The following is a 27,575-nucleotide window of genomic DNA, read 5'->3' on the forward strand; positions in this document are numbered from 1 at the left end:
GTCACCGAATTATAGGAAAAATATCAATAAATTAGAAAGAGTGCAGAGACGATTTACTAGGATGTTACCCGGGTTTCAGCACTTAAGTTACAGAGAAAGGTTGAACAAGTTAGGTCTCTATTCATTGGAGCGTAGAAGGTTGAGGGGGGATTTGATCGAGGTATTTAAAATTTTGAGAGAGATAGATAGAGTTGACGTGAATAGGCTGTTTCCATTGAGAGTAGGGGAGATTCAAACGAGAGGACATGATTTGAGAGTTAGGGGGCAGAAGTTTAAGGGAAACACTCAGAGAGTGATAGCTGTGTGGAATGAGCTTCCTGTAGAAGTAGTAGAGGCCAGTTCAGTTGTGTCATTTAAGGTAAAATTGGATAGGTATATGGACAGGAAAGGAGTGGAGGGTTATGGGCTGAGTGCGGGTAGGTTGGACAAGGTGAGATTAAGAGCTCGGCACGGACTAGGAGGGCCGAGATGGCCTGTTTCCGTGCTGTGATTGTTTTATGGTTATATATGGTTATATGGTTCAATTTGGTAGGTCAAATATGATGGCAGAATATAGTATTAATGGTAAGACACTTGGCCCTGTGAAGGATCAGAGGGATCTTGGGGTCCGAGTCCATAGGACGCTCAAAGCAGCTGCGCAGGTTCACTCTGTGGTTAAGAAGGTGTATGGTGTATTGGCCTTCATAAATCGTGGAATTGAATTTAGGAGCAGAGAGGTAATGTTGCAGCTATATAGGACCCTGGTCAGACCCCACTTGGAGTACTGTGCTCAGTTCTGGTTTGCCTCACTACGGGAAGGATGTGGAAGCCATAGAAAGGGTGCAGAGGAGATTTACAAGGATGTTGCCTGGATTGGGGAGCATGCCTTATGAGAATAGGTTGAGTGAATTCAGCCTTTTCTCCTTGGAGCGAAGGAGGATGAGAAGTGGCCTGTTAGAGGTGTACAAGATGATGAGAGGCATTGATCGTGTGGATAGGCAGAGACTTTTTCCCAGGGCTGAAATGGTTGCCACAAGATGAGACAGGTTTAAGGTGCTAAGGAAGCAGGTATAGAACAGATGTCTGGGGTAAGTTTTTTACTCAGAGAGTGCTGAGTGCATGGAATGGGCTGCCAGCAATAGTGGTGGAGGCGGTTATGATAGGGTCTTTTAAGAGGCTTTTAGATAGGTACATGGAGCTTAGTAAAATAGAGGACTATAGGTAAGCCTAATAATTTCTGAGGTAGGGACATGTTTGGCACAACTTTGTGGGCCGAAGGGCCTGTATTGTGCTGTAGGTTTTCTATGTTTCTATATTTATAAGACTGGAGAATAGGACAGGGAGATAATAACCAGCCATAGTGGAATGGTGGAGCAGACTGAATGGGCAGAATGGCCAAAATCTCCTCCAATGTCTTATGGAATTGGATTTGGGAATTTAGTGAATCCTCACTTTATCCATGTTAACAATACTGGAAAATTAGAAAATAAATGAATCTGTTATTGTAACTATTCCAACAGCTGCTGTCCAAAATTAAGAATTTAATTTCAGATTTCAATTGCCCTGATTATGTTTCATCTGGGCACCACAGGGCTCTTAAATGTTTAGAGCTACATAATTACAGAAAAAAATCAGCAATATATTTTCTCTACCCAGGTTCATCTCTAGGTCATTCACAGCCAAGCATTGTTAGCAAAACCTACTGTTCAGAAAGAAGACTTGATTGGTCTACAAAGTGCAGCTACAAAGCCACCAAGTTATTGGGAAGCTCAGATTATCAATAACAGATACACATCAGGATTTTCCAAACTAGTCTTATGTTACTGTCCTATATATTTTATAATAATGCCACAAACATCTCATTATTAAGTAACCAGAACAGATATTCCTAACTCAACATTGCATGAAGGAGAAAAGATGCAGTAGCTCTTGGACAAATTAAACTGTTGCAACCAAGGGTCTCCACCTTGCAAGTTCGGCCTTTCATTAACATTTTCTCTTTCTGCTTTAGATTATCAATGACCATTTTAATTTCCACTGCTAGCCTTATTATAGATAGCTCCAGTTAAAACTTCCCTTACCTCTAGACCTAATACAATACTAATATGATTACCTACTTTGAATAGCTCAAAGATTTTCCAAGTAAAAGCTCGCATCTTCTCTAAGCTGTTCTGGAATGGAGAAAAGGTCAAAAGAAGCATGCTTACTATCGTAAATCTACTTGGTTTCTTTTAAGTAGCATGAAATATGTTCTATTCCTGAGTTAAACACTTATCTAACAGCAATTACTCTAAAATCAATAAGAACATATACTATTTGAGATTTACTGGTCTGATTCTGCAGCTTACCCAGGGATTATGCAACAAGCTAAAAGGGAAGACCTGGATTTAAAAAATTATATTTTGGAACTCGTTTTCTGTCGGGATCAAACTGTACAAGAATTGTACTGGTTTATGAGCCATCAGAGGTTATCAGATCACACAGCTCAGTTCTAAACTCCAAATAGTTTAATCCAGCATGTTAGGATAATTGTTCCTTTAACATTGATAGCTGGCTCTAGTGATCTGGGAATATGCTTCATAGCTAAATATTGTAATTTAAATGCACTATAACATGTGTGCAATTGGGAGAAATGTAATAAGCTTGGCTAAAACCTGAGTTAAGTATTAAAACAAAAGCAAAAATATTAAAAAGGAAACATCATTTAAATAGTGTAAAGAGCAAAAAAAGAATGAAAACACAAAAAAAGATACACTAACTTATGAACTTGATTCCTCTGAGTAGAGAGATTTATCTGAGGCACAAAGAGATAGTTAATTTGAAATCCGAAGCAACAATCTGCTGGAGGAACTCAGCAGGGCCAAGCAATGTCTGTGGGGATTGGAATTTGAGAGATTTCAGGGTAATCCTGCAATACAATTAAGAATGGAAAGTGGAGAAAAACTCTGTTCCAACCAAGTGATGACAAGAGGTAATTGGTGAACTGAGGGGAGGGGAGAGGAGGGATGGGGTGAACAATACACACAAAATGCTGGAGCAATTCAGACAGCATCTATGGTGAAAAATGAACATTCGACATTCAGGCCAAGACCCTCCATCAGGATAGATCAAGCCAAGTAGAGGGCAGGGAGCAGTGGAGCCGAAAGACAGAGGCAGGCAGATAATAAATAGAGGCAAACAAAAAAAAATAGGAAGAGGGAGCCAAGTGGATGGAGGGAAGAAAGAAGATAGTGACAGCTAGAAAGGGATATGCAGAATTACAAAAGCTACCAATATTGGAATCTGATAAGTAATTAGAGTGGTAATGGTAACAATTAGCAGAAAGAAGAAAGCCAGAGCAAGGATGGAGAGCTAATAGATGAAATTTGCAGTTTGGTAGAGTTAGGGGTCAGGTGGGGGAAATGGCGATGTAGGGCTGGCTAGAAGTAGGGTAAGGGAAAAGGGACAAAAAAGGGGGGGTGGAGGAAGATTGTGGGGTTGGTGAGGAGGATGGAAACACGAGAAGTGAGAGATGGGAGATTATTTTTAATTGTACACATCACAAGACCATACAGGAGCAGAATTAGGCCACTTGGCCCATCGAGTTTGCTCCACCATTCAATCGTGGCAGATCCTTCTTTCCCCTGCTCAGTCCCACTCCATGACCTTCTGCCCATATTCTTTGATGCTGTGACTGATCAATAAACTATCAAGCTCTGCCTTAAATACACCCAACGACTGGGCCTTCAGAGTTACCTGTGGTAATAAGTTCCACAAATTCACCACCCTTTGGCTAAAGAAATTTCTCTGCATCTCTGTTTTAAATGGACGCCCCTCTATCCTGAGGCTGTGCCCTCTTGTCCTAGTCTCCCACATCATGGAAAAATCCTTTTCATATCCACTCTGACTAGACCCTTCGAAAGGTTTCATTGAGATTCTGCACCATCCTTCTAAGTTCTAGCAAGTACAGAGGCAGAGCTATAAAATATTCCTTGTATGATAACCCTATCATTCCTGGAATCATCCTTGTGAACCCTCCCCAATGCCAGTACACTTTTTCTTAGATGAGGAACTGTTCACAACACACAACATAAAAAGAAATGGTCCAAATACTGACCCCTGTTGAACACCACTAATCACTGGCAGCAAACTGAAAAATGATCCTTTTATTCTCAGTAGCTGCCTCCTAACAATCAGACAATGTTCTAACCATGCCAATAACATTCCTGTATACACAATGGGCTCTTAACTCAGTAAGCAGCCTCATGTATACAACATCTACCGCATCACTTTATCTGTCCTAATTGTAATCTCATCAAGGAATGCCAACAGGTTCGTCAGGCAGGATTTCCCCTAAAGGAAACCATGCTGACTTTGTATTTCTTGTCCCATATCAACAAGTACTCCATCACCTCATCCTTAACAACTGACTCTATAACATCTTCCCAACCACTGAGGTCAAGCTAACTGGTGTACAATTTCCTTTCTGCTGCCTTCTTCCTTTCTTAAAGAGTGAAGTGACATTGGAATTTTCCAGTCCTCTGGTACCATGCCAGAGTCCAAAGATTTCTGAAAGATCATTTCTTATGTCAACACAATCTCTAACGCTACCTCTTTCAGAACCCTAGGATGAAGTTCATCTGGTCCAGGTGACTTATGTTCCCTTTAGGACTTTCAGCTTTCTAAGCACCTTCTCCCTTGTAAAATTAACTGCACTCACTTCTCTTCCCTCACACCCTTCAACATCTGGCATACTGCTAGTGTCTTTCACAGTGAAGACTGGTGCAAAATACTCATTTAGTTCTTCTGCCATCTCTTTGGCCCCGTTATTATTTCTATGGCCTCATTTTCTAGTGGTCCTATATCCATTCTCATCTCCCTTTTATGTTATAACCATATAACAATTAAAGCACAGAAACAGGCCGTCTCGGCCCTTCTAGTCCATGCCGACGCTTACACTCACCTAGTTCCACTGGCCCGCACTCAGCCCATAACCCTCCATTCCTTTCCTGCCCATATACCTATCTAATTTTACTCTAAATGACAATACCAAACCTGACTCTACCACTTCTATTGGAAGTTCGTTCCACACAGCTACCACTCTCTGAGTAAAGAAATTCCCCCCCCCCGTGTTACCCTTAATATTTTGCCCCCCAACCCTCAAATCATGTCTTTTTGTTTGAATCTCCCCCACTCTCAATGGAAAAAGCCTATCCATGTCAACTCTATCTATCCCCCTCATTATTTTAAATACCTCTATCAAGTCCCCCCTCAACCTTCTCCGCTCCAAAGAATAAAGACCTAACTTGTTCAGCCTTTCCCTGTAACTTAGTTGCTGAAACCCAGGTAACATTCTAGTAAATCTTCTCTGTACTCTCTCTATTTTGTTGATATCTTTCCTATAATTCGGTGACCAGAACTGTACGCAATACTCCAAATTCAGCCTTACCAATGCCTTGTACAATTTTAACATTACATCCCAACTCCTATACTCAATGCTCTGATTTATAAAGGCCAGCATACCAAAAGCTTTCTTCACCACCCTATCCACATGAGATTCCACCTTCAGGGAACTATGCATCATTATTCCTAGATCACTCTGTTCTACTGCATTCTTCAATGCCCTACCATTTACAATGTATGTCCTATTTGGACTATTCCTACCAAAATGTAGCACCTCACACTTATCAGCATTGAACTCCATCTGCCATCGTTCAGCCCACTCTTCTAGCTGGCCTAAATCTCTCTGCAAGCTTTGAAAACCTACTTCATTATCCACAGCACCACCTATCTTAGTATCATCTGAATACTTACTAATCCAATTTACCACCCCATCATCCAGATCATTAATGTATATGACAAACAACATTGGACCCAACACAGATCTCTGAGGCACACCACTAGACACCAGCCTCCAAACTGACAAACAGTTATCCACCACTACTCTCTGGCATCTGCCATCCAGCCACTGTTGAATCCATTTTACTACTTCAATATTAATACTTAACGATTGAACCTTCCTAACTAACCTTCTGTGCGGAACCTTGTCAAAGGCCTTACTGAAGTCCAAGTATGTTTTAAATACTTGAAAAAACTTTTACTATCCAATTTGATATTGTTTGCTTACTTGCTTGCTTTCACATTTCATCTTTTCACTCCTAATGTTTCTTTTAGGGTTTTTAAAAGCTTCCCAATCCTCTATCTTCCTACTAATTTTTGCTTTGTTGTATGCCCTCTATTTTGCTTTTACATTAGCTTTGACCTCCTTGAAAGTCACAGTTGTACAATGGTGCTGTTTGAGTTTATCATTGCTTTTGGAATACATCTATCCTGCATCTTCTTTATTTTTCCCAGATCTCACACCATTGCTGCTCTGCTGTCATCCCTGCCAGCAGCTCCTTCTAACTTACATTGCCCAACTCTTCTCTCATACCACTGCAATTTCCTTTACTCCACTGGTACATCAGATTTTACTTTCTCCTTATCAAATTTCAAGTTGAACTCAATCATATTGTGATCACTGTCCAAGGGTTCTTTTATCTTAAGCTCCCTAATCACCTCCAATTCATAACATAACATCCAATCAAGTATAGCAGATCCCCTAGTAGGCTTAACAACAAACTGCTCTAAAAACTGCTCTCATAGGCATTCAACAAACTCACTCTCATGGGATCCATTTCCAACCTGATTTTCCCAATTGACCTGACTATAATATCTCCCATGACTATAATAACATTGACCTTTTGACACACCTTTTCCAGTTGTAATCTGTGGTCCACATCCCAGCTACTGTTGGGAGGCCTGTATATAACTGTCATCAGGGTCCTTTCACTCTTGCAGTTTCTTAACACAATCCACAAGATTCAACATTTTCCATTCCTATATCACGTCTTTCTACTGATTTGATGCCATTCTTTACCAGCAGAGCCACACCAACCCCTCTGTCTACCTACCTATCCCTCTGATACATGTAACCTTGCAAATTTAGCTCCCAACCAGAACTATCCTTCAGCCATGATTCAGTGATGGCCACAATATCAAACTGGACAATGTGCAACAAGATCATCCACCTTATTTCTTATGGTCCTTGCATTGAGATATAACACTTTGTAATGTCTCCGTTACATTCCCCAGGGAAGTCATGCCCCACAACAGTATCCAAAGCAATATTCTTAATTATGAGGGATTATGAGATGCCACATCACTCATAAACATCCTGTACAAGAAACTAAAAAATGTGATCTCCAAATATTAAATATACCTGACATAATTTCTATGCTGCGGTAACACAGTCAATGGATTATAATTACAGAAAATTATGTGAACCTCCAAAATGATAAATTTCTTCACTCAGACATGGGGTCTTCAGGTGAAGGGGAAACAAGGAAAGATGAAACCTTTGTCCTACTCAACCCAGCAAGAAGAATGCAGAAACAGAGTACACTCCTTTGTACTTTGTTGATCCCATTATATTCTTTAAAAAGGCAGCAAAACACTGCTGCTATATGAAATTTGTACTACCCACTTTACTACCTGGATAAGTTATAACCTCCTTTTCAGAAATAGTTAATTACTACTCACAAAGGACTAAAATGGTGTCATTAGAATTTCAGCAAAATGGTGCAAGTGGTGTATTCATCATAAGCAATTCTGCAGATGCTAAAAAATACAGAGTAACACACATAAAATGCTGGAGAAACTCAGCATGTCAGGCAGTATCTATAGAGAGGAATAAACAGTCGACACTTCAGGTTGAGACCCTTCATCAGGACTGGAAAGGAAGAGGGAAGAAGCCAGAATAACAAGATGGGGAAAGGGAAAGAAGTAGAAGCTGGATGATATGTGAAGCCAGGTGAGGATAAGCGAGGGGGGAATTAAGTGAAAAGCTGGGAGGTAATAGATGGAAGAAGTAAAAGATTAAAATCTGATAAGAGGAAAGAGTAGACCAAGCGAGAAAGGAGGAGGGGCACCAGAGGAAGATGATGGATAAGTGAGGAGAGGAGAATCAGTACGAGGGGAGCCAGAATGGGGAATGGAAAAAGAGAAAAGGGCAGGGAAAATTACCAGAAGTTAAAGAAATCAATGTTCATGTCATCAGGATGAAGGCTACTAAGACAGAATATGAGGTTTTGCTCCTCCAACCTGACAATGGCTTCACTGTGGCAGTGGAGGAGGCCATGGACCAAAATGTCAGAATGGGAAGTAGAATTAAAATGGGCAGCCACTGAGAAAATCCACCTTTATGGTAGACAGAGTGAAGGTGCTTCACCTTTGAGTGTTAATGTTTTCAAGCTATTTGTATATCAAACTCATCTCTGAGATATCATATCACTGCAATAAAATGGGGATTCAGGAGATAATTTGAGTTGTGATATTGACATGAAATAAAGAGTTATTACATCTATGAAAACTATCATAAGTATGAATTACTTTTCTCATATTTGCTCATGGTCAACCACATGCTGGTTATTGAAAATACATAACAATTGTGTAATTCTCTAAGAGAAAAACCATGAAGATAGAAGAAACATCAAGGCTTTAAGGAAACCGTAGCTAAAGTGTCACATGCCCAGATAATTGTGTTTGTGTATATTACTTCCGATTTATAATGGGAAGTAGAAACGCTGATGCATTGTTCAACTTGAAAGTTGTTATTTTTATGTTTAAATCAAACATAACTATTCACCAAAAAAATCTATTTACTTTATATATCTGATGTTACATTCATTAATAAAAGTTAATAAAAGCAAAATATAAATACTGAATCTAAGGGAATTAAAATCCAAAGTAAATTGCTTAAGAACACAGAACAGTAAGCTCAGGTCAAGCCTTCTGGCCCATAATGTTGTACTGATCTTTTAACTTACTCCAAGATCAATCTAACCCTTTCCTCCCAAATAGCCCTCCATTTTTCTTTCACCTTTATGCCTATCTAAGAATCTCCCAAATGACCCTAAGACAAAGAAAGTAACAGCAGCCTGAACATAAAACATTAGCAAGTGCAGTCAACAAATTTTGGAAAATATTTTAGAATCCGCAACAATTAGGTATATTCAATTTGTTGTTTCTTATCATTGCTTGTGGATCCCTGATTATAAGGGACTCAAAATAATTGGCATTTATAAAAATTGACCCTGAAAAAATGGGAAGAAGGAAAAGAAAAAAAATTTCTTAAACTAAATTTCCTCTGCAGTCAAAACCTGGGAGCAAAAAAGTAGACCAAAATCAGAGCTAAATTTCTTTCAAAGATCACAACTTCAGATAAAACTTGGGCATCCACAGATCAAACAAAAGTAAAAAACTAACATATTTGTATAAATCAGAACACATATAGTCTCAGAACAGATTCTGACAATGTACCTGTGTATTTGAAAGTTCTTGTTTTGGTCCAGGGCTGGTCTGAACATAGAGCTGCAGTAAAACATCAGAATTTTATTATTTCAGAACTATAATAATATTAACATTATACAACAATCCAAAAGAATGTTTGGTTTAAAATTCCTCAGTATGAGACAGCACTGTAGCACGGCGGATGTCGTAATGCTTTACAGTGCCAACGACCCAGATTCAACTCCCACTGTTAACGTAAGGAGTTTGTACATTCTCCCAGAGGGCACGGGGGTTTCCTGCAGTTTCCTCATACATTCCAAAGACATATGGGTTACTAGATTAGTTAATCACATGGGTGCAACTAGGCAGTGTAGGTACGTTGGGCTGGGAAGGCCCCTGACTGAGCTGTATCTCTAAATAAACAAACATACAGTGGAGTTGTACACTGCTCAGGGGTGGTGCTGATTGCTCTAAATACTTCAACCGTGTGGATTACTTTTTCAGACAAAACTTACAAAATCAGGGTATGTTCATGAGGATATTCCTGGTACACGTTTCCCCCACTATCCGAAGGTAGAGCATTCCTATAAAACCGTTTGTAAGCCAAAATGTCGTGAAGCGAAGAAGCAATTACCATTAATTTATATGGGAAAAATTTTTGAGCGTTCCCAAACCCAAAAAAACAACCTACCAATCATACCAAATAGCACATAAAACCTAAGATAACACTAACATATAGTAAAAGCAGGAATAATATGATAAGTATACAGCCTATATTAAGTAGAAATATTGTATGTATGGTCTAGTTTCACTTATCAAAATCGGGAAGACAGCAAGCCAAAATCAATCAGGAGAAAAAAAATCGGCACGTACATGCATACATATGTACATGCGTACACACGTACACGCATGCGCACACAACTGCCCGCACAAGGCTTCACGGTCATGGTAGTCTTTTTCAGGGTAAACACACATATAAAGCGGGCGTCTTTTTTCCGTAAAAGCAAAAATTCTCTTTGGTTAGCGAAAACACGTACTAATGTAGGTCTTTCGTAACAGCAAGCTGTCGTAAAGCAAACTTTCAAAAAACGGGGGCCACCTGTAGTTGGTAAAGGATACTTTCTCACTATTTCCCAGAAATGATTGGGACTGTGCTAGTTTGCCAAGTATTTATGATGGGAGAATAAGACCAGACCATAAGAGCAGGGGTAGGTTACTTAGATTCTCCTGCCTGCTCTCCCATTCAATAGGATAATTTCTGATGTGACATTTTCACATCCACAATACTGTCCTTTCTCTATAATCCTCAATTTCCTACTCATCTATCTGAGCCTGAAGTTTACCCAATGACGAACACTATAACAGAACTACCTGCTCACTACATGTGACCTCATTGGTGCCTTCATTGTTGCATCAACTTTCCTGCTGTTATACTCTACAGCCTTGAAATAAGAGCCAGCTTTGCACTATCCTTCTTGTGTACCCATTGCACTTATGTACCAAAGTTGCAAAGTTCCATAAAGTCAGTGAAAAAATTCTTCCCCAGGTCAGTTGTAAATCACCAGAGGAGTTCACTTCACTCAACACCTTACTGAACTGTTCCCACAACCTATGGTCTTTTTTACAAGGACTCTTCACCCAATGTTCTCAATATTTATTGCTTATTTATTATTATTATTATTATTATTATTATTCTCTTTCATATCTGCAGTTGGTTGTCCTGCGCACATTCAGTGTTTGTTCATCCTTTTGGGAGTCGTCTTTCATTAATTCTATTAATTTTATTATGTAGTTCAGTCTAGTTTTTTGTACTGTGTCATGTAACACCGTGGTCCTGAAAAACATTGTCTCATTTTTACTATGCACTGTACCAACAGTTATGGTTAAAATGACAATAAAAGTTGACTTGACTTGACTTATGTTTCTTGGATTTACTGTGTAGGCTGACAAGAAAATGAATCTCAGGGTGACATATAAGCATTTTGATAATAAATGTACAGGTGTCCCCCACTTTACGAATGTCCGCTTTATGCCGCTTCACTTTTATAAAAGACCTACATTAGTAACCTGTTTTCACAGGTTATGATCCCAGCCCCCTCCTTTGTGAGAATCACAAGAACACCCGTTGAGGGGGGGGGGGGGGGTCAGTAGACCCAGGAAGTGAGAGAGAGAAAAACGTGAAAAATTGCACGTCCCACCAGGGATACAGAATAAGATGCCAGCAACTATTGTCTCATGGAGACCACGTGAAAAGCCCTCGGGCAAGGTGGGCTAGTTGAGAGAGAGATTGCATCATCCCAACCTGATTGACACCTGCGACCCCGTGAGGAAGTATAAAGGAGAGTCTCAGGGGGACAGCCCCTCAGACGCACCCAGAAGACACAAGAGAGTGATCCCGCAGCAGCGGGAAGTGATTCTGAAGGAAGCCACGTGCATTAGATTCCGGGATTGGAATTTGTGGCTGGAATCACAGAAAACCGCTTTTAACTAACATCGGGGAGAGGAAACCAACGCTCCCCCGATTTCACGGAAGATTCATCAAGACTCGGCAAGTTCTTTCTCTTCTCCCCCCAATCTCTCTCTCTCGGTTGCCCCACGCAAAACCCAGCGATTTTCAAAGGGCTGAGGCCTGCAGACTTTCAGAGTGACTTTTATATTTCCAACGGACAATCTATTAACCCCTAGACACCAGCAGAGCTGACTTCTTAATGATGATTATTACTATACCCATGCTTTAGATTGAATGTTGATGATGTGCACTATCTGAATGTATGTATTAACCCTACTTTTGTGTCCCTTTATAAATAAAAACGTTTGAAAACAGTGACAACAGACTTCAACAGACCTCTCTATCTTTGCTGGTAAGTTATCCAGTTACGGGATACGTAACAATTGGGGGCTCGTCCGGGATTTGACACCAAATTGGGAGGCCAGTGAATCGGGCTTGTAAATCAAAAAAAAACTTGAATCTGGTTACGCGGGTAGCCAGACCGGAAACCAGCAAAGATGGACATGGGGGAATTTATGGAAAACCCGACGGTGGAGGCGGCCACCAAATCAGACTTGTTAAATCTGGCGAAGGGGTTGAACCTCACAGAAGTGAAGTCGTCCATGAAAAAGCGGAAGGTACGAAGGGCCATAACCCAGTATTACATTGGGAAGAAGGTGTTTGAAGCTGAGGTATTGGGAGATATCCCTGAAGAGATACCATCAAGTGGGAAGGTTCAGTTAGAGGTGGAGAAATTGAAGTTGGAACATGAAATTAAGTTAAAAGAGCTGGAAGCGGCTGAGAGAGAGAGAGAGAGAGAGAGAGAGAGAGAGAGGGAAAGGCAAGAGAGAGAGAGAGGGAAAGGCAAAGGCAGTATGAAATTAACCTAAAGAAGCTAGAAGCAGAAGAGAAAGAGAAACAGAGACAACATGACCAGGAAATTGAGAAGATGAAGAACGAACGAAGAGATCAAGGGTTAGACCAAGCAGAGCGGTTTAATGTTAGTAGGGAGTTGAGATTGGTGCCCCCATTCGAGGAGACAGATGTCGATAGTTATTTCTTGCTTTTTGAAAAGGTGGCAGTAAATCAGAAGTGGCCAAAAGAGCAGTGGGTGGCGTTGTTACAAAGTGTGTTAAAGGGGAAAGCCCAACGAGCATATGCGGCGTTGTCCCTGGGGGAGGGAGAAGTGGAGAATTATGATGAGGTAAAAAAAAGGTCATTCTCCGGACTTACGAATTGGTACCTGAGGCCTATAGACAAAAGTTTAGAAATTTAAGGAAGGGGTGGAATCAAACGTATACCAAACTAGCCCATGAGAAGAGGGTGCTCTTGGACCGTTGGTGCACCGCGGAAAGAGTGGGCGAGGATTTTGGGCGTCTCAGGGAGTTGTTTTTGATTGAGGAATTTAAAAGGTGTTCTGGAGGAGATCCGGGTGTATTTGAATGAGAAGCCGGATAAGTCCATTTCAGAAGTTGCCAGGTTGGCGGACGAATATGCCCTAACCCGCAAGACAAAGACTCCCTCAAATAAAGGTCCCCAGAGAGACCGTGGGAACGATCGAGAAAGTCCGACGAGTGAGGCAGAGGTCCCACCGGGAGCTAGCGGTAAGGTTGAGGAGGAAAGGCAAGACGGCCAGAGGGTTCCGGGTTTGACCTGTTTTAATTGTGGAAAGGAGGGGCACATTGCATCTCGATGCTTTTCTCCGAGGAAGGAGGTAGGAAGAGGGAAAGCCGCAGTCCCTATCAGGTGTGCCGTGGTAATCAGCAAATCGACCAGAGAGCCGAGGGTAGACAGAGTACTACAAGGCTCTGGGAGTTGTCTGTCACACGGAACCGTGTCTGTGACGGAGGGAGACACACCAGTTCCCGTACGAATCTGGAGAGATACGGGCACTGAACTATCCCTGGTTAGCCGTAAGGTACTAGAATTTGGTCGAGAAACGGGCATGGTAAAGGTGGAAGGAATAAATAAACGGATAGAAATGGTGCCCTTATATAAGGTCATTCTAGATTGTGAGCTGGTGTATGGATCAGTTGAAATAGGGGTGCCCTCAGAATTCCCGAGAGCTGACGTGGACATCCTGCTGGGAAACGACTTAGCAGGGGGTAAGGTTTGGTCAGCCATGCTGCCGACCTGGTGACCAGCGAGTATGGTGGCCCCGTCCCTAGCTCCCAAGGACCATCTCGCCGGCGCAGTCACTCGCAGCCTGTCGAGAGAGAGAGCTGTGAACGAGAGCAGTTTAAATCTGGCCAGTTTTGATTTGGCTGAGACGTCTTTGCTGACCCTGTGCCTTGCGGGTTTAGAGGGTGGTAAGACGAAGAGTAGTAAAGTGAAAGGGCGTAAGGGAAATGAGATAGATTTGCCTTTAGCGAAGAGAAAGATCCTAAAGGTAGGAAATAACGATGAGAAACAGATAAAGCTGTTAAAAGGTCCAGAGTTGGACATGGATGATCTGTCTGGTTTGGCAGAGTTGTTTGAAGAAGAGAGTTCTAAAGGTGTTCTAAATAATGAGAGGAGGGCAGTCCTAGATGGAAAGGATACCCTTGCCTCGAAGGGGTCTGCTGAAAGGGCCGAGGAGGTTGTTTCAGCTCGCAGGGTTGCGTCTTTGCCAGGTGGGAGCTGCCCAGAGAGTAACTGGGAGGATCAGGGGAAGTTAGAATTTGAAAAAGGTACGGGTGTTGAAAGCCTGGAAGAGGCCAATGTCCCGTTTGAGTGTGTCCGAGATGAGGATGCACGAGGTGCTGAACCTGGTAACGGAGCTCAGAAGAAGTCTGAGGTATCTGATCCAGTGGAATGGGGCGGCCGTCCTTGTGGGTCAGATAGACTTGGTTCAGTGGGAAAAGGGTTAACCTTGGTAACCGGGGGAAGTGTGAGTTCCCCGGTGTTTGTACTCGAAGGTGGGTTCAAAGTTAACGCCGAAGTTAAGAATGGGGGGGTGAGGATTGTCAGCGAAGGAAACGAAAAGTCTGTAGTTTCCAAATCGAAGGAAGAAATCTTAAACCTGGCAGATCGCTCACAGAGTGAGCCGGGGAATAGCGGGGCCCCCCACTCTATTGTTATGCCAGGATGGGGTGTGAAAAGTCTGCCTTCGACATGCTACTTGAGCGAAGAGTTCGAATCAAACACCAATAGCCTGAAGGGGACTGATAAAAGGGACAGCCACCTGGGTAAAATCAAAGAGTTGGGTGGAAATGGTCTAAGTCTGGGGCATGGTGTTGATAAAATAACCCCGATGAGCGGGGCGGGCGGGAGTTCACCACGCAAAACTACTCAAGTTCCCCACGGGGGGGGGCTCGCCGGAAAAGAGGCAACGGTTAATGGAGATGCCATTGTTAGACAGCCAGGCAGGTTGAATGGGTTTGCGCCAAAGCCTGTGAATAATAAAGACAGCCCTTTGGAGACCTGCCGGTTAAGTTAAATGACTGAAACGATTAGTATTCGCGTAAACTTTTGTAAATGCACCTAAGCTAAGGTCACACCTCCTTAGTTTTGTTGCTTAGAAAAAAAAATTAAATAGGTGGTTATTGAATTGAAGTCTGATGTACGGTTCGCAATGTTAAGATATGAAAGAAGGGGACAGTAATCGTTTACTATTTAGATACTGACTTGAATGTATAACGGTAGTATTTTGTGAAAAGACAAACTTGTGTATTGTGTTGGATCCAAAACTCCTGTAAGACTGTGGACCACTCCATTTGAACCGCTGGTAAAACGTCTTTTAAGAGGGGAGGTGTTATGATCCCAGCCCCCTCCTTTGTGAGAATCGCAAGAGCACCCGTTGGGGGGGGGGGGGTCAGTAGACCCAGGAAGTGAGAGAGAGAGAAACGTGAAAAATTGCACGTCCCACCAGGGATACAGAATAAGATGCCAGCAACTATTGTCTCATGGAGACCACGTGAAAAGCCCTCGGGCAAGGTGGGCTGGTTGAGAGAGAGATTGCATCATCCCAACCTGATTGACACCTGCGACCCCGTGAGGAAGTATAAAGGAGAGTCTGCTGGTCCTAGCTTTTATGCTGCAGTACCGTTTCCCAGATGGTAGCAGCGGGAATAGATAGTGATTGGGGTGACTCAAGTCCCCAATGATCCTTTGGGCCCTTTTCTCACACCTGTCTTTGTAAATGTCCTTAATAATGGGAATTCACAACTACAGATGCGCTGGGCTGTCCACACTACTCTCTGCAGAGTCCTGCAATAAAGGGAGGTAAGAGTTCCCATACCAGGCAGTGATACAGCCAGTCAGGATGTTCTCAATTGTGCCCCGTAGAAAGTTCTTAGGATTTGGGGCCCATACCAAACTTCCTCAGCTGTTTGAGGTGAAAGAGGCACTGTTGTGCGTTTTTCACCACACAGCTGGTGTGTATAGACCATGAGGTCCTCAGTGACGAGCATGCCGAAGAACTTAAAGCTGTTTACCCTCTCAACCCCAGATCCATTGACATCCATAGGGGTTAGCCCATCTCCATTCCTCCTCCAATCCACAACCAGCTCCTTTGTTTTTGTGACACTGAGGGAGAGGTTGTTTAAGTCAAAGAGATGACTTCTTCCCTGTAGGCCACCTCGTTATTGTTGGAGGTGAGGCCAATCAATGTAGTGTGGTCAACAAATTTAATTAGCAGATTAGAGCTGTGGGTGGCAACGCAGTCATGGGTATACAGGTAAACGAGGAGACTTAGTACACAGCTCCAAGGGGCTCCTGTAGTGAGAGTCAGAGGGGTGGAGGTGATGGGAGCCCGCTCTTACCACCTGCGGCAACCTGACAGGAAGTCCAGGATCCAGCTACATAAGGCAGGGTCAAGGATAAGGTCTCTGAGTTTCCTGTCAAGCCTGGGTGGATTTATGGTGTTGAATACTGAATTGTAATCAAAGAACAGCATTCTCACATAAGCATCTTTCTTCTCCAGATGTGTAAGGACAGTATGTAGAGCAGTGGCTATTGTGTCACCTGTTGATTGGTTGTGTCGGTAGGTGAACTGTAAATACACTTGCCAGTTGTGCTACGCATATCTTGAGTACTCGCGCTGGGATGCCGTCCAGTCCTGCAGTCTTGCAACTGTCCGCTCGTGGGAAACATCTGCATACCTCAGCCTCAGAGATGACCAGGCTGCAGGATGTAGTGGTGGCTTTCCTCAGAGACTCAGTTAGCATCAAACCAAGAATAAAAGCAATTGAGCTCATCTGGGAGAGAGGCCACAATGTTGGCGACACCACATTTGGTTCTGAAGTCTGCGATGGCATGCAACCCTCGCCACAAGTCATTTGTGCTATTAGTTAGAGGAACAGACAGAGCATTTTGTAGATGTGAAAAAGACTCTCGGATTGTATGTTGCCTTCCAGGTGCCAGGGTCAGGAATGTCTCAGACTGGGTCCACAGCATTCTAAAGGGGAAGGGTGAGCAGCCAGACATCATGGTACATATTTGTCCCAGCGACATAGATAGGGGAAGGGATAATGTCCCGAAGTGAAAATATAGGGAACTAAGTCAAGACAACTTTTATTGTCATTTCAACCATAACTGCTGGTACAGTGCATAGTAAAAATGAGACAACGTTTTTCAGGACCATGGTGTTACATGACACAGTACAAAAAACTAGACTGAACTACGTAATTTAAAAAAAACACAGCGAAAGCTACACTAGACCACAGACCTACACTGGACTGCATAAAGTGGACAAAAACAGTGCAGGCATTACAATAAATAATAAACAGGACAGTAGGGCAAGGTGTCAGTCTAGGCTTCGTGTATTGAGGAGTCTGATAGCTTGGGAGAAGAAACTGTTACATAGTCTGGTTGTGAGAGCCCGAATGCTTCGGAGCCTTTTCCCAGACGGCAGGAGGGAGAAGAGATTGTATGAGGTACAATCTAGTATGGGGTACTAGGTAGGAAACTGAAAAACAGGATCTCAATAATAGCAATCTCTGGATGGCTGCCTGTACCACTCAACAATGAAACAAGAATATGATGATCTGGCAGAGGAATGTGTGGCTGAGGAATTGAAGCGGGGGGCAGGGTTTCAGATTTGTGGATCATTGGCATATCTTCTGGAGAAAATATGACCTGTACAAAAAGGATGAGTTGGAAAAAAACTCTGGAAGGAATGATGGCAAAGCAGCAATGAGTGGAATTTCTGGAAGCAATGCAGAAGGGACAGGATATGTACATCACAAAGAGGAAGAAGTTTTCTAAAGGAAAGATGACATGACTGTGGCTAACAAGAGAAATTGAAGCCAACATAAAAGCCAAAGAAAGGGCATATAATAAGAGAAAAAATTATTGGGAAGTTAAGAGGATTGTGAAGCTTTTAAAAACCAACAGAAGGCAACTAAAAGAGTTAGTAAGAAGGTAAAGTTGGACTATGAAAGTTAGCTAGCCAATAATATTAAAGGAGATACCAAAAGTTTCTTCAGATACATAAAGTGTAAAAGAGAGACGAGAATGGATATAGGACTGCTGGAAAACTATGTTGGAGAGATAGTAATGGGGGACAACAAAATGGCAGACTAACTGAATAAGCATTTTTCATCAGCCTTCATGATGGAAAACACAAGCGATATGATGGAAGTTCCAGGTATCAGGGTCATGAAGTGAATGAAATTACCATAACCATAGATAGATAAGTCACTTGGACCAGCTGGTATACTCCCCATAGTTCTGAAAGAGGTAGCTGAAGAGATCGTGGAGGCATTAATAATGATCTTTCAAGAAACACTAAATTTTGGAATAGTGCCAGAAGACTGGAAAATTGCAAATGTTACTTGACTCTTCAAGAAGAGAGAGAGACAGAAGAAAGGAAACTTCAGGCCAGTTAGTCTGATCTCAGTGGTTAAGAAAATGTTGGAGTCGATTATTACAGATAAGGTCTCAGGGAACTTGAAGGTACATGACAAAGTAGGCCGTATTCAGCATGGTTTCAAGGAAAATCTTGCTTGACAAATCTGTTGGAATTCTTTGAAGAAACAACAAGTAGGATAGACAATGGAGAATTGGTTGATGTTATGTACTTGGACTTACAAAAGGCCTTTGACAAGGTGCCGCATATGAGGCTGCTTAACAAGCTAAAGGCCCATGGCATTACAGGAAAGATTCGAGCATGGATAAAACAGTGGCTGATTGGCAGAGGCAAAGAGTGGGAATAAAGGGAGCCTTTTCTGGCTGGCTGCTGGTGGCCAGTGATGTTCCACAGAGGTCTGTGATGGGACCTATTCTTTTTACCTTATATGTCAATGATTTGGATGATCGAGTTGATAGCTATGTTGCAAAGTTTATAGACGACATGAAGATAGGTGGAGAAGAAGGTAGTTTTCAGGAAGTAGAGAGGTTACAGAGGACTTAGACAGATTGGGAAAATGCACAAGAAATGGCAGATGGAATACAGTGTAAGGAAATGTATGGGCATGCACTTTGATGATGAACAGACCTGACGGACAATGGGGTGCAGAGTTAACCATTCCCAACCCCCCTCCTGAGAACTACAAACTATTGTGGTTGCCATGCTGCTCATGAGAGAGAGAGATGAAACACAGGCATGAACATCTGCTACAAATAAGAGGGAGAGAGAAACTGTTGATTTACTGTATTCTGACTCTTCCTAGATAATTTACCCTCCACTACAAGGAGTTTACTTTGCTTGTTAACATTCCTCAGGAGATAGCAGGAGTGGCCTGATTTGATGGACATGGTCATTCAGAGTTGATAGATAGCTGAGACCCCGTGAGTGGGGATAAAAGACAGGTCTGGAGAGACACCCCTCAGACACACCAGTGGTCACTGACTGAGTGTTGTGAACCCACAGAAAGGTGGGGGGCTTCAGAGACCGAACCAGGAGATCGGTCAGTAAAGCTCACAGTGTTACAGCAGGGCCGGTGGGGACTTGTGTGCGTGTCCACTCATGCCAGAGTGACGAGTCCACCACAAGAGAACGGTCTAGCAGAAGGACATTGGGTTCATAACTGAATGACCACAACAATACGACGGATTAAGAAAGCAACAGAAGGTTTGCCTGCTGTAGCTGTTACATCTTGCTCGCTCTCTCTCTCTCTCTCTCTCTCTCTCCAACGATTTCAACACAACCATAAACTACCTCAGCATTTATGAACTGAACTTCATACTTTTCTATGACAATTCATTTACCCCAGACATCGATAGAGCTTGTTTATTATTGCTTATTATTATTCCTACACTTTTAGGTTTATTACTACTAACTTGTTTTATATGTATATTTGCATGTTTGATACTGTATTGTGTAGTTTACTAATAAACATCTTTAGTTTTGGTACCACCAGACTCCAACAGATTCTTCTTTCTCTGCTGGTCTGACACCCAGTTAAATGAAAAGATTGACTATTTTCTAAATGGAGAGAAAATACAAAAAAAAACCTCAGGTGCAAAGGGGCTTTGGAGTCCTTGTGCAGGATTTCCCCACGGTTAATTTGCAAGTTGAGTCTGTGGTGAGGAAGGCAAATGTAATGTTAGCATTCATTTCAAGTAGACTTGAATATAAAAGGAATAATGTTATTCTGAGACTGTATAAAGCACTGGTGAGACTTCACAGAGTATTGTAAGCAGCTTTGGGTTTCTTATCTTAGAAAGGATGTGCTGAAACTGGAGAGGGTTCAAAAGAGTTTCACAAAAATGATTCCAGGACTGAATAGCTTGTCATATGATGGCTCTGGGCCTGTATCCACTGGAATTTAGAAAATGAAGGGTGACCTTATTGAAATCTATTAAATGGTGGAAGGCCATGATAGAGTGGACGTGGAGAGAACGTTTCCTCTGGTGGGAGTGTCTAAAACCATAGGTCACCGACTCAGAATAGAGGGGCATCCTTTTAGAATGGAGATGAGCAGGAATTTCTTTAGGTGGTGAATCTATGGAATTCTGCATCACAGGCAGCCATGAATGCCAAGTATTTATGTATATTTAAGTCAGATTCTTGATTGATCAGGACATGAAGGGATACGGGGAGAAGGTAAGAGATTGGAGCTAAGAGACAAATTGGATCAGCCATGATGAACTGGCAGAGCAGACTTGAATGGGCCAAGTGGCCTCATTCTGCTCTGATATCTTATGGTATTATGGAGTTACACCTAAACTTGAGGTGGACAAATATCCTTGCAGGCAGATTTGCTAGAATTGATGGGCAGGGTTTCAACTAGTTTGTCAGGAGTATGGGAACCAGAGTGATAAATCAGAGGGTGGGGCATTTATCAGAGAAACTGTGAGTAAGGATAGGCAGTTGTAGTCAGTGAGATGGGTTGAAGTTTGTCTATTGTAATGCAAAAGGCATCAGGAACAAGAGTAGGATGGCAAATATTATTCCTTTATTCAAGAAAGGAAACAGGAATAACCTTGGGAACTATAGATGAATTATCCTTACTTTATTATTAGGAAATTATTGGAAAGTCAAGTTTATTGCTATTTAACTATATACATGTATACCATCAAACGAGACAAAATTTATGAGCATTTGGAGAAACCAAGTCTGATTAGGGATAGTCATAATGATGTTATGAAAGGCAGGTCATGCCTCATGAGCCTAACTGAATTTTCTGAGTTTCTGAGATACTCAAACCACCCTGTCTGGCATCAACAATCATTCCACAGTGAAAGTCATGTAGGTCACATTTCTTCCCCATTCTGATGTTTGGTCCAAACAACAACTGAACCTCTTGATCATGTTTGCATGCTATTATGCATTGAGTTGCTGCCACATAGGATGTGACACTGAGGATGTGACAAAGCACATTAATGAAGAATTGAGCAGTAGATGTTGTGTATATGGATTTTAGTAAGGCTCCCCATAGTGAGCTCAAGCAGAAAGTCAGGAGGCATGGGATCCAAGGAAAGTTGGCTGTGTGGATTCCATTCAGCTTGCCCATAGAAAACAGAGGGTGGTCAGTGACTAGTGGTCAGTGACTAGTGGTGCTCCACAGGGATCTGTTGTGGCACCACTGCTATTTGTGATTTTTATAAATAACCTGAATGAGGGCAGGTGAAGAGGTTTGCAGATGACACACAGGTTGGTGGAGTTATGCATAGTGTAGAATGTTGCCGTAGATTACAACAAGATATTAACAGGATGCAGAGCTGGGCTGAGAAGTAGCAGATGGAGTTCAACCCAGAAAAGCATGAAGTGATTCACTTTGGAAGATCAAATTTGTAGGCAGAAAATAGAGGTAATAATAGGATTCTTAGCATTGTTGAGCAACAGAGGGATCTTGAGGCCCATATCCATAGATCCCTTAAGTTGCTGTACAAGTTGATGGGGTTGTTAAGAAGGCGCAAAGTGTGTTGGCCTTCATTAGTCAGGAAGAGTGAGTTCAAGAGCCCCAAGGCAGCTCTATAAAATCTTAATTAGACCACACTTGGAATATTGTGTTCAGTTCTGGACCCCTCATTAAAGGATGGATGTGGAAGTGTTTGAGAAGGTGCAGAGGAGATATACAATGATGCTGCCTAGATTAGGCAGCATGTCTTCTGGGGAAAGGTTAAGTGAGCTAGGCTTTTCTATTTGGAGCAAAGGAGGATGAGACATGAATTGATAAAATTGTACAAGAAAGGAGGCACAGATAGAGTGGACAGCCATACACTTTTTCCAATAGAAATGGAAAATATGGTGGGGGGGGGGGGTATGATAAAATATGGTGGGGGGGTATGATTTTAATTTTATGGTGATAGGACAAAAGCATACGGAGATGTCAAGTTAAGAGGTGTATTTTTTTTGTTTTTTTTTTACAGAGTGTGGGTGCCTGGATGATTGCCAATGCACTGCCAGGGGTAGTGGTGCAGGCAGGTACATCAGAGAATTTTAAGGAATTCATAGGCACATGGATGAAAGTAAAATGGAGAGCTAAGTGGGAGAGAAAGATTAATGATAGAGTAGGTTAAAAAGTTAGCACAGCATTGTGGACTGTGCTGTAATATGCCAGGTTCTATGAAACATCCACTCAGCAGTTACCCTGTCTAGCCCCAAAGTGATCACCAGCCTTCTTTAGTACTCCAACTAACAGAATCCAAACCAGTTGTTGGATAATAACTTCATAATCCAGAGCATCCTTCTCTGAATTGCCTCCAAGGAAGTAATATCTTAAATAGGAAAATTAAAATTGTTTATAGTTCTGCTATAGCACAGTTCCCTACAGCAAAATGGATATGCGTTCACTGCCCACTTTATTAGGCACCTCCTGTATTGAATTACTGTCGCTTTCCTGTCAGTGTGAACCAGTTGGGCCATTCTCCTCTGACCTCTCATTAACAAGATGTTATCACGCACAGAACTGCCGCTCACTGGATTATTTTTTCGTTTCTTGCACCATTCTCCAAAATCCCAGGAGACCAGCAGTTTCTGAGATACTCAAACCACCCTGTCTGGCATCAACAATCATTCCACAGTGAAAGTCATGTAGGTCACATTTCTTCCCCATTCTGATGTTTGGTTCAAACAACAACTAAACCTCTTGATCATGTTTGCATGCTATTATGCATTGAGTTGCTGCCACATAATTGGCTGATTAGATATTTGTATTAATGAGCAGGGGTACCTAATAAAGTGGTCACTGATTGTATAAAGCAGTTAATGAATTAGGAACACTGTTTGTATTCCACAGGACAAATCTGGAATAATCTGAATTTGATTGGGAATAGAGAACCACTTGTTTGGAAACTAACAAGCAAGAAAAAACTATTAGGGAAAAAAATCTGTTTGCATGTAACCTCTCTGCAGTAATCAAACACCTTTGTCTCTTAAGAACAGAGGCTGTAAATTTAATGGCAGAAAGCCATTAGAAATTGAAAGTAATGGCTTTCTTTGACACAATGCAAGGATTTTTTTAAACAATGTAATATACATCCTTCAGTATTTTTAGCTTGCAACAAACGTAGCTTATAAAACAAAACATTTATTTTTGAAAATCTTATGGGAAAAATAACTTACTGTAAGCCTGTATCTTTCTAACCATTAACCCCCTCTTCCCTACTGACACAATTGCTTTTAGCATGGGATCTTATACAGTGTGAAGCTTCTTCGGAACACGATGTTATCAAAGAACTAACTGAAATGTAGGGCATTACAAGACTACAGCTCAGCATTTAACACAATTATTCCTATAGCTCTGATCAAAATGCTACAAAACCTGAGCCTCTGTACTTCCCTCTGTAACTAGATCCTTGTCTTTCTCACCAGAAGACCACAGTCCATATGATCAGAAAAACAACCCCGCCTCACCATAATTGACACTGGTGCACTTCAAGGATGTGTGCTTAGCCCACTGCTCTACTCTCTCTATATCTGTGACTGTGTAGATAGGCACAGCTCAAACGCCATCTATAAATTCACCGATGACACAGTTGTTGTTGGCAGAATTTCATATGGTGACAAAAAGACATACAGGAGTGGACAGATCAGCTGGTTGAGTGATGCTGCAGCAACTACCTCGCACCCAATGTCAGAATGACCAAAGAAGTCATTGTGGACATCAGAAAGGGCAAGATTAGGGAACACATACCAACCCTCAGTGAGGGATCAGAAGTGGAAAGGGTGAGCAAGTTCAAGTTCCTGGGTGCCAACATCTCTAAAGATCTATCCTGGGCCCAACATATCTATGCTATTACAAAGAAGGCATGACATCAGCTATATTTTATTGGAAGTTTTAGAGACTTGGTACGTCACCAAAGACTTTCACAAATTTCTATAAATGTACCATGAACAACGTTCTAACCGGCTGCATCAATGTCTAATATGCCTCAGTGCTGTCTGGGGGGTGGGGGTCACTGCATAGGATCGAAATCAGTTGCAGGAAGTTGCTAACTCAGTCAAATATCATCATGGGCACTAGCCTCCCCCCGTATCCAGGGCATCTTCAAGGTACGATGCTTCAAAAGGGCAGCATCCATCATTAAGGACCCCCATCATTCGGGACATGCCCTCTTCTCCTTGCTAACATCAGGGAGGAGGTACAGGAAACTGAAGGAACACACTCAATGATTCAGGAGTAGCTTCTTTCCCTCTGTCATCAGATTCCTGAATGGTCATTGAATCCATGAACTTATCTACTTTGTTTTTTCTCTTTTTGCACTAAACTTTTAACTATATATACTCCTTACTGTAATTTGCAGTATTTTTATTATGTACAAGGTACTGTTGTCATGTAACAGTATGTTTCATGACATATGCCAGTGACATTCAGCCCGATTCTGATGTGATCTCATTGGTGTCTTTGCAGCTGCATTAAGTTTTACTAATTTTACACTCCACCCCCTTGAAATTGGGGCCAACATTCCATTCCCCTTCTCTAGTTCCTGCTGTACTTTTGTAGAGGCCTTCAATGTTTCACTCAAAGGCCCTCCCCCTCAAACAAATTACTCATAAGTCTTATTTTCCTTACTATTTGTGACCTCCATCCAATAAACTCAACATATTTACAGCCCTATTGCCCTGTTTATTATTTATTGTAATGCCTGCACTGTCTTGTGCATTTTATGCAGTCCTGGGTAGGTCTGTAGTCTAGTGTAGTTTCTTTTTTCTCTGTGTTGTTTTTTACGTACTTCAGTCTAGTTTTTGTACTGTGTCATGTAACACCATGGTCCTGAAAAATGTCTCATTTTTACTATGTACTGTACATAGTCGAAATGATAATAAAAAGTGACTTGACTTGATATGGCCAAATGATGATTAGATCACTTGATGTATCAGAATCAGGTTTAATATCACTGGCATATGTCATGAAATTTACTGTTTTGTAGCAGCAGTATATTCAATACATAATAATAAAAAGTATAAATTACAATAAGTACATAAGAAAAAGAAATTTTATTTAAATAAGTACTGCAAAAATAGAGAAAAATATTGCAGTAGTAGTCAATCTTATAAACCTAATGTGGAAATGTGTTTTTATAGTGAGTCTTGGCACAGTGATCATTGAAGTTGGGAATAGGTTTGCTGTGTGACAGTCAGGCATTTCTGAGAGAATTAAAAGAGCATTGACACCTGAAGGTCTTGTAATACATAAATATGCTGGCTGTTGAGTAAGGATCTGAGAATCTCAGGGGGATGAAACCATTTATAGGTCAGAGGGAAAAAAAAGAGGCTCCAGTGTACAGTACTTGATCAACAAGTATCAGTTGAAAGATACAACAGTTGGTAACCAATTCAAATAGTTGAAGAAATAATTCACAAGTGTTAATAACAATGTATCCCTTAAGGATTGACTGAAATGTGATATAAAGATGGCAACCGCATAAATTTAAAAACTCCTTATCAGATTAAAAGTGTGACTTAAAGTACAACCACAACGAGTTGTCAGCCTGAGGACATGAATCACTGAAAAAGCACGAAAAGGCCAAGGAACTGAAAAAGGAGAAAGGCAGCAGGGGAGTAAATACACAAGAAATATAGAGACAGATTTATGTTTTCATAAAAAGAGTAAGAGATCACTGACAATAAACTCTCGTCCTTTATTGACAAGAGTCCTAGGAAACTAGAGAAGGGAGCTTCAGAAACACTTACATGTGAAAACAAAAAATAAGAGCATGTGATCAACATTCTCCGGCAAAGGAACAGGCCTACGATGAACCAAACTAATTACTCTAACAACTATTCCCTTCGGCTTACATATGGTTCAAACCCCGCCATTCTGTGTCTATCTGAGAGCACCTTCTATCGTATCTTCCTTCCCCACTGTCCATAAATAATTGCCCCGCAGGGGGAAATCAAAACTTCGTGATTGTATGGAATCATCTATACTTATTTGCATCCTTCACAGATTTTATATTTCTCGTATGATTTCTCTCATAAAAATGCAGATCTGGGTAAAGTGAAGAAACCATTTTTTTCTGGAGAGGTGTTCAGCCTGCTGTCTATCACCGCCCCCAGTACAAACGTCACACAATGCAGCTTTGTGGCCGGCGCTTGGACAACCGTCCTCCTCCGCCACCGCAGGCGGCGCAGAGACAGGGCCCAGAGGGCCGCGAACTGTCCCCCGGACCTCTCCCGCCGCCAACACAACCAACACCCCCCACCCCGACGCACGCAGTGCTCGGCGCGAAATGACGAGCGGCGGCGGAGAAACATGTCACGCCCTTCCCCGGGGCCGAGGTCCGCCGCGTCCCGGCATCAGCCGGCACCATGAACGGCCCCGCTTGCACACTCACCCCCACCTTATCGGGCTGCCCCGAGGTGCCGGCTCTCTCGTCCTCACACATCGTCGCTTCCCCTGGCGCAGGAAAAGCCCCACCATGTAACGCTAGGGGTTTTATTCACGCACCGATTACCATTCTACTGTTATTTTAAAAATACTCTCCTCGCCGTGTTGTCAAAAAGCTATCGCGAGATTTGTCACCACTCCGCCAATCACTCAGCAGACGCACCTCTGCCACTCCGTGACATGTTGCCCCATGCGTATGATCAGGCGCATCTGTCACTTTAGCCTCGCTTGTTGGGGGCAGGACAATGGCTTATTGAAGTAAAACTCTGCAGACGCTTTTAATAAAGCAGAAAAAGGCTGGCAGTTGTAGCAACAAAGGGAAAGGCAAACAATCACCAGAACTGGGAAAGGGAGAAAACAAGTTCGTTTTAAAAGCAAGAGGAAATCTGCAAGATGCTGGAAGTCCAAGCAACGCACACAAAGTGCTGAAGGAACTCGGCAGGCCAGGCAGCACCAAAGGAAAAGTACTCTTTTTCCATCTTTGCTGCCTGGCCTGCGAGTTCATCCAGCATTTTGTGTGTGAAGTTCGTTTTCAGTTGCCGATTATGGGAGGGAGGAGAAGCGTATCTCTGATACGGTATTGTGATGTCAGTGTTGTT

The 27,575-nt window shown here is 42.1% G+C and overlaps 1 protein-coding gene across 2 annotated transcripts in view; it reads right to left on the reverse strand.

Moving 5' to 3' along the window:
• smarca1 (SWI/SNF related, matrix associated, actin dependent regulator of chromatin, subfamily a, member 1) overlaps positions 1-27,120 on the reverse strand; it is a 111,611-nt gene extending 84,491 nt beyond the window's left edge. Inside the window, exons 1-2 of one of the 2 annotated variants that reach the window (XM_059976961.1) lie at positions 26,924-27,120; positions 9,319-9,369 (exon numbers count right to left, since the gene is read on the reverse strand). In XM_059976961.1, coding sequence (XP_059832944.1) covers positions 9,319-9,369; positions 26,924-26,974 — 102 coding nt within the window. In that variant the 5' untranslated portion in view covers positions 26,975-27,120. The remainder of the gene's footprint in view (positions 1-9,318; positions 9,370-26,923) is intronic. The other variant, XM_059976962.1, reaches the window with a different exon arrangement.
• Positions 27,121-27,575: the final 455 nt, after the last annotated feature.

Source organism: Hypanus sabinus, chromosome 8, assembly GCF_030144855.1.
Source record: "Hypanus sabinus isolate sHypSab1 chromosome 8, sHypSab1.hap1, whole genome shotgun sequence".
NCBI lineage: Eukaryota > Metazoa > Chordata > Chondrichthyes > Myliobatiformes > Dasyatidae > Hypanus > Hypanus sabinus.